At 42.3% G+C, this 11,285-nt stretch overlaps 1 protein-coding gene across 1 annotated transcript in view; it reads right to left on the bottom strand.

The window, feature by feature from the left end:
- Positions 1-8,473: 8,473 nt before the first annotated feature.
- Positions 8,474-11,285, bottom strand: part of ADA2 (adenosine deaminase 2) — a 35,530-nt gene continuing 32,718 nt past the window's right edge. Inside the window, exon 10 of the mRNA XM_044417044.1 lies at positions 8,474-8,930. Coding sequence (XP_044272979.1) covers positions 8,822-8,930 — 109 coding nt within the window. The 3' untranslated portion in view covers positions 8,474-8,821. The remainder of the gene's footprint in view (positions 8,931-11,285) is intronic.

Below are 11,285 nucleotides of genomic sequence, written 5' to 3'. Positions count from 1 at the left end.
TGGGGAAGGCTTCTTTAGGGGATAATCGTATGCATGTTTAGATCGGAGAAGTTCTTTATGCTGCCCAGAGAATGCTGAGGAAAATCGGAGTATTTTCTGTCTAAGCGTGCATAGGATATTGCCTTTGAGGTGCCACAAAACTTATTTTTAAAGAACTCTGTGACACCTTAAAGATGAACCTATTTTAACCTATCTCCTAGGGTTGTTGTGAGAACAAAATGGAGAGGAAGAGGCTGCCCTTGCGGGTTCTTTGCAAAAGGAAAAAAGGTGGGATATAATAATAAAATTGTAGCAGAAGGCTTCATGGACTGCACCTGTGTTAGTCCTTAGGCTACTGTAAGGTGGTTTTTATAGGTCCCACAAAGACCAAAGAGAACAAAAATCACAAGGGAAATAGCTGTGTTGGTCATTGTATAATAAGATGTGGGTCTATAGCATAGGGATCATTTTTGACGGGAATGGGGAACATGTGGCTTGCCAGATGTTGAACTGCCATTCCCATTAGACCTAGAGAGCATAGCTAGTATGAAAGTCATGCCTTAACATCTGGAGGGCTAAATGTCCTTCACTCCCATTTTGTGAAAGCCAGAAGTCCAGAACAGTGTGCTACCTTTCCAGCTTTTCACCGCTTTTTCTCAGGATGACTGTCAAAGAATGTATCATCCGTTTCTACGCCCCCCTCCTCATCTCTTAGATTTCTGTGAAACTCAAAAACTCACTGCTCTGATTTTTAGTTATGAGTAAATCTCATAACAGAATGATGCCCATGTGCTTTTTGTTGCCACAAAAAGGACTTGTGTGCTTGTAGCACCTTGAAGATTAATAGACTGCTGTGGTGGAGAAACTTTCATGGACAAAGCATAGTCGAAGTTAATGAAAGTTTAGATGACTGCAAATATTAAACTTCACCATCATCCAGTAAGCTGCCTTGAACTCTTTCCCAAAAGCATCATGGTACATGTAGTTCCAGCTTCTTCCCACAATATCTGTAGTACTCCATAACTACATCTCCCAGAATGCAAAGGTTCTCTCTAGGGACAGTGCAGGCTGTAAACAGCCTGTTGGAGCTATTTTGACAAATTCTAAAGGTTAAGGTACAGTGAATGCTGAGATTCCTTGAGAAACCACTAGAACATTATGAACTAAGCAAGGATCGCTCAATCCTGTGCCACAATTACAATAACAATTGAAGCAAAAACATTGTGGTTGCAACCCTATACACACTCATCTGGAAGTAAGTCCAACTGAACTCAGTAAGGTTTACTTTTGATTAGGCATGCATAAGATTGCACTGTAAAACATGAGCATTACCCCAACAGTGAGCAAGTTTGCTTTCACACCAATCACCTCACCACATAAATAAGTGGCGAATCAAGTGAATGTTTGCCTCTGCAACCTTTCTCTCTCATCTTTCCCTGGTGTGAGGCAGAATGTCCACATACACCATTTGCTGAGGATCTTCAGCAATAGGGAGCTGTTACACTCATTTCTTGCTTGTGACTGTCCCATGGGCAGCTGTATGAACAGAATCCTGGACAAGATGGATGGATCCTTGCTGGATTCCAGCAGGGCTTTTCTTATGTTTCCTAAGTATAAACATGGCCAAAAAAAGTCTGGAAATTTTTATCATGCACGGATTCAAGAAACCAGGATTGGCCACAACTCTTTATTGTGCACACACAGGGACGAGCAAATGTTTGCCATTGCTTTAATTTCAAACAGCTCTACACATTTATACCAAAAGTGCTTTAATTTGAATACCCTCTAGTCAACTTTCAGCCCTACCAGATTCACCATTAAATCATTTCAGACATTCAATCCCAGCATTATTTTGGCCTGCCAGAAGAGGTCACATTTGTACTACAGGAAAACAAATTAGCCCTTGATGCTGTTGCTGTGCATTAGAACAACCTGTATTAGCAAACTGCTCTGGGTTGTTGTTGTTAACAAGCCAGAATCTACCTATTTCATGAGCAAAGCTGGATTTTCACTTCTCACACAGTGTCCATGTAAATGACCCAGTACATCTTTACTCAAGTGATGCTGTCATCAGAAGGCTAACAGCCCTGTCTGGAAATAGAACTGGCAGCAGGAAGTATTTTAAAGCAAGTATAAGAACCTCAGCCCTGCATGGCAAAGCCAGTCTTCTTAGGGCTCCATCCTGGCTTTCCAGGGTTCTCCAAGTACCACCCCATCCACCCTTGCCTCCCTTCCCCCACCCATCAATCATTTGATGTTTCCATGCTTTTTAGCATTTTTCCCCATTCTGAAAGGTTGTGGTTTCTCCGAAGGCTTAACTACTGGTGGTAAGAGCTTTATGACTGAAACCTGAGCATAGTTTTTTGCAGGTAGCTCTACCTGCTTTGCTTTCTGCCTCCGTTACCAGTGGATTGCAGCCGCTCAAAGTTTCTCCAAATTGGCCCTCTGGCTGAAAGAATTTTCCTGCTAGGGATGCCCTACTTTTCTCAACAGTTTATGACAATTTTGATTGCTGGTGAGGCAAGAAATAAATGTGGAATTCATTCCAGATGAAGTAAGTCCGTCCTTGATTTCAGTGACAGTGATTTAAATGCTTTGTGTTTCTGCCTATTACTTCACTGAGTTCAATGGAACTCACTCCCAGGTGTAACTCTACATGGCATCAACCCCAGTGAACCCAAAAGGATGTATTGTTAAGTAAACATGCACAACACTGAGCTGCAATTTTGCATTTCAAATCAAAAGCACTTCAAATAACGTTGGCTGGAAAAAGCCCTGGGTGCTAAAGTTTTAATCCTAGACTGGCATACTGATTATAAAAGTTACAGAAATCACAAGTGGATTGACTCCCTATGTGAAGACCTGTTAGCCTCAAGCATTACAGAGCAAGAGTACATAACTAAGTATAATAATCTAGCATCACTTCTACAATGATGCTCGTTTCTTTATATTTGCCATTCAAATTAAGAATTTTAGAACAGGCACAATTTCCTGCTTCTATTTGTAAGAAATTAGGATAAAGAAAAGTAGACCATTTACCACTATCATCCCAATATCAGATATCTAAAATAGGAAAGTCCATGGGATTAAAATTATTTATTTATTTATTTATTTATTTTATTAAAACATTTCTAGGCCGCCCCATTCACCGAAGCCTCGGGGCGGCTCACAACATAAAGTTAAAATACAAAAAATAACAATATAAAATAAAATAAGTCACCCTGGCCAGATAAAATAAGCATAATATTAACAATTAAAATGATGCTTAAATAAAAAGGTCTCAGAAGAGTTGATAAACCCTAGCAAGATGCACATTGTCCTTGCTGTTAGAGAAACACTCAACTCAGCTCACACTGTCTCAAGTATTTACTGCCCATGGATCACGTCAATAAAAAGGAAATGGAATTGGCATGGGGTAACGCTCCTCTGAGACTCCTAAAATGCTGATCTGGAATGGCTGCTTTGATGTCTGAAGAACCAGAGGAAGGGGTGCTTGTACTGTACTTGCAGGGTCAGTCTGATTTCATTCCCATTACTCCACATGACTAATGTGGAGGTCAGCCTTTTCGGTAATGGAGGTTGGGGCCATTGAGAGAAGGGGACCCATTCTCTGCAGAATGATTGCATCTGGAGGAGCTCTCACAAATCATGGGTATTATGAACCTGATCACAAAATATCCTTCCTATAATGCTGGGGAAAGCAGACTGTATTTATTTTCAAAAATAAGCTGACCCACTGAGGCAAGGTATCATTTTTAAATCCCAGCCAGGAAGATACACAGGCAATCTCCAGTCTCCTAGAAGAGTCCTTAAGACACTATGGCTGACACAGCCCTGCAGGTGTACTTGAAAATATACCTCTCAACCCTGCTGGGTCCTAAAATTAGTGGCTAGCAGGGACAAAGTGCCATGAGAGGAAAAGAATAGGTAGGGGCACAAAACATTCTAGAAACATCTAAAGGGAGCCACACTTCACTGGACCAGAGAGCCAATTTACACAAGCCATTGTGCTGCAGTTTCCACTTCTGCACAGTTGGATTCCTACATGGTAGTGGGAATGTTTATAGCTAGGGATGCAGGGGGATGGGATGGTTGCTTCCCTCATGCACACTTCACAACACGGGGGTAGACTTAAGCATATAAATGACCACAAAAGCTACTGGGTACCTGGCTACAGATGTTAACACTGCAGTATAGGGATCTGAGTACACAGAAGTAACAAGCACATTATAATAGTTTATATATATTGGCCCAGAGCAGAGGTCATTAGGTGCAGTCAGTTGAATAAAGAGTGTCTGCTACTAATCTTTAGAAATCTACAGATGCTTCTATGAAACACAAACATTCTGAAATAAAAGCAAGTACTAGGGAGTTGAGTCACTAAGATTTCCTTAGTTTCCAATATTCCAATGGGATGTCACAAAAATAACAATATTAGAAGGCAATCAGCAGCCAGAGACCATAAAATAAAAGAAGTAAAGATATACAACATATTCCAAAATGCAGTATTATTTGTTCTAAAATGAAATATAAATAGGATATATTTTTTAAACATAACAACATTTTATGGAATGATCCATCTGAAGTTACAATATTATGCATGTTGTAGCAGGGCTATTTATGCATAGCCCTATAAAAGAGGTCAAAATCCCACAATTAGGTTTTTGGCAGAGAAGCAAAGGTAGAAACTAAATCTACCCTGTCCCTGCTTACAAACACATATACACACCCCTACCTCCCGAACAGCTAATTGGCAAAATTCTCCCTTTTTATCTTATAAAAATGGAAGTGTGAATATTTGTTTTCCTGATTTAAAGTCATTTGCAGGAACAATGTATGATATATCCCTTGCTCTGGAGTAGCTTTCCCCTACCTGGTAACTTCCAGATATGTTAGACTCCCAGAATTTCTGGCTATGCTTACTTAAACACATGTGGCGGGCATCTAGTTTGCCATTATACTGCTGAGATATACTCTGCCTCTTGGGAGTGCAATCTGGATGTAAAAACAGGGCATGCACTTGCTGTGCGCATTGGTTTATAGCAAAATTGCCAGGTTGTTGTGGCTTTTGCACTGCCAAATGTCTGTAGCAAGTTCAGCCTGACAGCAGACAGTGAACCGCACATTTAAAGCAAGGGTGAGAAATCTGTGGCCTTCCAGATGTTTGTTGTTAGACTCCAAATTCCATCAAACCCAGCCAGCCAAAATAGCAGGTCATCAGGGATTATGGAACTTGCAGTCCATCAGGATCTGGAAGGCTACAGGTTCCCACACCCTTGCCTTGTACTCAGTCTTTTGGGCAAGTAATTTGTCTTTTGCAACACCAGCTAAGGCAGCCATTTTGTGCCCAGTCAGTTTCTCAATTTGCCAAATGTGCCCATAGCCTCAAGCATTTGCTTACACCTGCCCTTACAGCTACTGATATCATGGCCCCATTTTACCTTCTGGTCCAAATCAGTCTTTTCTTCCATGCTCTTCTGAGATGTGAATCGTTCACTAACCTTCTTGCCCTCCCAGGCCAATTTGCATATCGTATTTTGATTGGTTGCAAGGAACAATGATTTTTCAAAAGGGAATTATTTATGTAACAATCATTGTACATTACAGTCATTATGACTCGGGGTGTAATTTTATGCCATGTTTAGAGAGAGAAAAGGCCTGCACCCTCCAGTGAGCCCTGGCTAGTTACACTGGATGGAGCATGCGGGGAGTGCCAAGCCTTTTCCCTCTGTAAACACCAGTAGGATTTTGCCTTTAGTGCTGCTTTTGGAGAAGTAGCACTTTATATAGTATTTTATGACATTGTCAGATTGCAAACTAAAGCGCATATTTTACAAGAACCTTTTTTTAAATAAAGGGATGTTAAAGAAGCAAAACTTTAACTGTGCATGTTTAATCAGTTATGTTTAGTATTTAAATTTTGGATTTCCACATAATTAGGATTTCAGCTAATGACTGCATCCACATTAACCTGCAATTATATCTGCAATGCCCACTGCTTAGCATCCAAATATATATTTCTTAATTTCTAGCCTGCCTTTCTGCATATCCAAGGCAGCTAATACTAACACATGGCATTACAATATAATCATATTACAATATAATCAAAAGGTATCAACATTTAAAAAGAGCAGTCACTAACCCCAGCAGCTGTAGTCCAACATGCCAAAGACCAATTTTTTACGCAGCAGCACTACACGGATAGGCCTTCCTAGAATTCCGGAAACCTCTTGCATTAATAATAGGGAAGACCCTCTCTTACACTCCCCCAAATCCTCCTTCAACATCAGTAGAAAATAGAGAAAGGTCTGTTGCAAAGATCTGAATGCCCACCAGTACAGATTTTATTGGACAAGACAGACCTCTGCTGGTTTACTTTGTAGGAATATGAGGTTTGAAACAGTTGATCACAAACCTGTGATAAAACTTCCACTGTTATTAATAAAGTATATATAAAGAGTTTACATGTAAAGTATATACAGAGCTTGATTGGTCAAAACTATGTCAGGTTGTTTCCAAGATCAAAACACTGCTATTTTAAATTTGCCTATTTTAAAGGATTTTGCCCAATGATGGTTGCAATAGTCCCTGATGTTTTAGAAATAACAGGATGTTGTTTGTAACACTCTTGAAAAAGAAAAAAAAGCCTCACATTGCAAAGACCAATTAACAAGGCACAGAAAATCCTTCTACCTACATAAATCATGTTGATTCTGGCCACTCTTGCTTCACCACTGGACACAAGTGATATAATTATGATCTCTACTTCCATTGATTCCAGGGAGTGCAAGGGGACTGGCCGCTCAAGGCACAAGGTAGGTAGGATGTTGCAATGATGCATGAGGCAACTGGATGAGCAGGCCATGTCTATGGGGCTACAAGACCAGAGGGGCAGTTACACGGGGGGGGGGGGGCGTTAGGGTGTGTGACCTATAAACACTGGTTAGTTCATGCCAGAGCTGGCCAGTGCTGCATTCCCCAACTAACTCTGGTACAGAAGCCCCTCCTGAAAGAGACCCTGGCAGCTCCTTTTTGTGAAACCTCAGGTTTGGGTGTCTGGTGGTTTGTTTTAATTAATTAGAGAGGGCACTTTTGGCCGTCCATGCAGTATTGGCATGTATGACCAGATCTTCAGGATGTGGGAGCGCAAATGTCCCATCATGTATCTGTCCCCTGTCTGCTGCTACGGCAACAGGAGCTATTCTATTTGCTTTTTTGTTGACATTATATGTCACTCTATAACAGATGCTCTCTGGGTGGCATTACAGGATAAAACTGAAACAAGTTAAAATCAATAACAGCATAACCATAAAATAAAATGTAATGTTGCATAAATTCAAATCAGACCCTAAACCTTTGAGTGATAAAAGGATGCCTCTTCCAGGACAACGCCTGCTGCAAAATGTGCAAACATCTAAAACCTGAGGGAGAGTTACTTTTTCTTATGTACAATAGTTTAGGTGCTTCATACATGTGCAAATATATAAACCAGATAAAAGTCGTATGAGAAACTGACTAGGATCGCTTTAATTAGATGGTAGCCCTACTCACTATTAATTAGACAGTGACATCACAATTGCAGCTTGATTTTGTGGTGCACCTATTAAGCCAATTGAGTTCAATGAATTTGTGCACCTAGATCTATATAAGCTGAGGCCATGGTACTGTACAGGCTACAAAAGTTGCCTTTAAAATGAAATGCAAGATCTTCTCATTTCTAGACCTAATAACCCAGTACCTAATTCTGCACTTGCCAGTAAATTGCGTAATACACAAAACTCTATAGACGGAGGCACAGTTCCTCCTCCAAGCTGCTAAGGATGCAGTTGGGATGCCCAGAACCCTCCAAATGCACGATAGAAGAGTGCAGAAGCAAAGTTTGCCTTTGTGCTCCTCCTGCTCTGTGAAGCACTTAAGTGGCTGATTTTGGCAAAGTGTGGTGTTTTCCAACAGGAAAAACATTGAGGCACTACCAGAATACATTGTATCTTGGTGGCATCAGTTTCCTCCCCATCCTGCCCCAGAAACTCCCCTGTAACCTTTGTATTTTACATAGGCTTCACCAGAAGAATGGTGAGCAGGTTATTAAAATTCTGGTACTGTAATGAACTTTCCCAGTGTCCAGAAGTGAAATTAGTTTTGTGAAGCCATGCCAAGGCCTAATGGCCTTCAGCTTGATAGAAGAGTACCAGAGATAACAGCCTTGAAGCTACCTCCCCCAGTCATTCTATAGATAAGGGCTATTGGAACAAAACCAACACCTCCCAGGAAGGGGTGTTGGAGCCTATGTCTGAAAAAAAGTGAAAAGAGGCATTGTTGCTTGCTCTTAGGCACAGGGGAGGAACTGATGCATCGCTTGCCTAGGCAATTTTGGAGGCCCCTGAGCCTATTCATGGAACCAGTACAGTCACAGAAAAGGGGAGCGTGAGCTTTCTTTCATGTGCTTATATGCTGCATCCATAATTCATCACTATATTCAATAAACTCTGTATCATCTTTGATCCAGGTAGTTTTATTTCATCCTAAGTGTCTTCAAATATAAAGCAGGCTGTGACACCAGGCTCTAGGATAAAAACATCTCTTCTTCAAGGTCGTTCTTGCAACTCTGAGGAAACAACCTGTGCGGTTATTTTCATGTCAATTTGTGAGGGGTGAGGAGCGGGATCCAAATGCCAATCCCCAGCTATGAGGTCAGAACAATTTTGCGCAGGAACTGAAATGGGCAAGTGACAAGACCGCTTTAGCAATCATCTGATTGAAGTGCCAGGGAGAAGAGAGAAGATTCCTGCTGTGCCTCGAACGCCAGCTCATTGCAACTTCAAGAGAAAGATCATCATCCTTCCTAATGGACCCCTGGAATAGTGTTAGAGAACCGAGTGATGAACTGGTCCCACTTTTTTTGCCAGATCTGCAGAGCCTTTTCTTTCTCGTTGGGTGTCATGCTGCTGTATCTGTGAAAAGAAGTCTGGGTCAGTAAATAAGGGATAGAAAAAAGTGCTCTACAGTCTGACTGATAAGAGCAAAAGCCAGAAATGGGCAGGAAATTAAAACTCAGTTGAGTTTGTGTTGCACTGAGTAGATACCTGCTGCCTAGGAAGAAAGTCTTTCTGAATTCACAACTGCACTCCCAGGTAAGTATACTTGGGAGTGCAGCTGTCAGCATAGCTCAGCTGAGAGCTGAGCTGGCAGATATGGATCATCCTAAGAGCCTGGTGACAAAATAGTCATCCTTATCTCTGAAGATTCTCAGGCTCTGAAGTGTGAGACTGGAGGGGCTCTCGAGGCAGGAAATGGTGGGGAGAGAGAAGTTTGAGAAATTGAGCTTTATTGTTATGTGTGTAATTGGAAAGGAGCAAGGGGAGTTTCTTTTATTGTTAAAGGTAATCTAAGAAACCCCTTTCAATGAACAGTAAATACAGTTTTGAAAGGTGCCATCTTTGTAGCCATTTTCTTTAGGCTGCCAATCCTAAACTTGCAAGCAGTCTAATCCTATGTTTATTAACTCAAAAGTGAGGCTTATCAACATCTGAAATAAGTGTAGATAGTTCCCAGCCTGACTTGAAGTAAATTCCACTGGAATCAGTGACTGGTATACTATACATTCCCATCATACAGAAATATATAGATTCTGTTTACAGATTATGAGCAGGCATTTTGCCTGCAGCAGCAAAATATCAAGCTCTAGAATTCTCTAGCAAGTACTCTCCCAAATCTGCAACACCTTCCTTCCAAGTTCTCTTCCACCCAAATGTTCATCAGCAATACTATTCTAAGCAGGAGCAAAATGCTACTTCATCATTTTCAAAAAGGGTAGTAGAAGGGACATGGGGAATTACAGACCTGTTAGCCTTACATCCATTGTAGGAAAAACAATGGAAAGGCTCATAATAGAGATCTAATGATGCTAAATAGGGAAGGGAGGCTGACAGCCACACAACACGGCTTCCGCAAAAACAGGTCCTGCCAGACAAACCTTGTGGAATTCTATGACAAGGTTTCGAGATGGCTAGATGGAGAGGATGCAGTGGATGTGGTTTACCTGGATTTCAGCAAGGCCTTTGACAAAGTGCCCCATGATATCCTGGTGGAGAAACTGAGGAGTTTTGGGATACACCAAAGCACTGTCTGGTGGATTAGGGCATGGCTGACTGACCGAAAGCAGAAGGTAACCATTAACAGGGAATCATCGGGATGGCGGCCAGTGACAAGCGGGATCCCCCAGGGCTCTGTCCTGGGGCCGATCCTATTTAATCTTTTCATCAATGACATGGAAGAAGGGGTGAACAGTCTGCTGATCAAATTCGCAGACGACACTAAAACTGGAGCAGTGGCCACAACTGAGGAGCAGGTACTCCAGATCCAAAAGGATCTGGACAGACTACGGAAGTGGGCAGGAGACAACAGGATGGCGTTCAATGTGGATAAGTGCAAGGTCTTGCACTTGGGGCATAGGAATAGCTGTCATAAGTACAGGTTAGGTGACAAGTGGCTGGAGAGCAGCACTTGTGAAAGGGACCTCGGGGTACTGGTTGACTGCAGGCTAAACATGAGTCAGCAGTGTGATACTGCTGGTCAAGCTGCTGGTCAAGCAGTGTGATACGGTGGTCAAGAGGGCGAATGCCACCCTTGATTGCATAGGCAGAAGTATGGCTTCTAGATCAAGAGAGGTATTACTACCACTCTATACGACTCTGGTGCGCCCCCAACTGGAGTATTGTGCTCAGTTTTGGGCCCCTCATTACAGAAAGGATATAGCCAGGTTAGAGTCAGTGCAGCGTAGGGCCACAAGGTTGGTGGCCGGTTTGCAGGGGATGTCGTATGAGGATAGACTGAGGGAACTGGGTCTCTTCGGCCTGGAGAAGAGGAGACTCAGAGGGGATATATTGGCGACATACAGGTATGTGAGGGGATGTCACATGGAGATGGGTAGAGACCTGTTCTCCCCTGCAGAGGAAGGCAGGACGCGCTCCAACGCAGCAAAATTCAGGGAACCAAGGTTCCATTTAGATGCCAGGAAGAATTTCCTGACAGTTAGGACCCCGAGGGTGTGGAATGGGCTTCCACAAGAGGTCGTTGAGGCCCCATCGGTGCGGATGTTCAAAGATAGGCTGAATGTGCACATAGTGGGCATGTCGTGAGCGGAGCCGGCTAGTGCCGAAAGTCAGACTAGATGGCCCGGGAGACCCCTTCTGACTCGCTCTGTTTCTATCATCTTTAGTTTTGTACATATCAAATAAATTTGCTGCATAATATGCATCAAAATGCATGCAGCAGGATGAAGCCGGTTGCTTAAGGCTGTGCTACGT

The sequence above is a fragment of the Varanus komodoensis genome, unplaced genomic scaffold (assembly GCF_004798865.1).
Source record: "Varanus komodoensis strain SLA01 unplaced genomic scaffold, ASM479886v1 scaffold85, whole genome shotgun sequence".
In the NCBI taxonomy this organism is placed as follows: Eukaryota; Metazoa; Chordata; class Lepidosauria; order Squamata; family Varanidae; genus Varanus; species Varanus komodoensis.
Note: the sequence above shows the minus strand (reverse complement) of the source record. Positions and strands in the feature narration are given on the sequence as shown.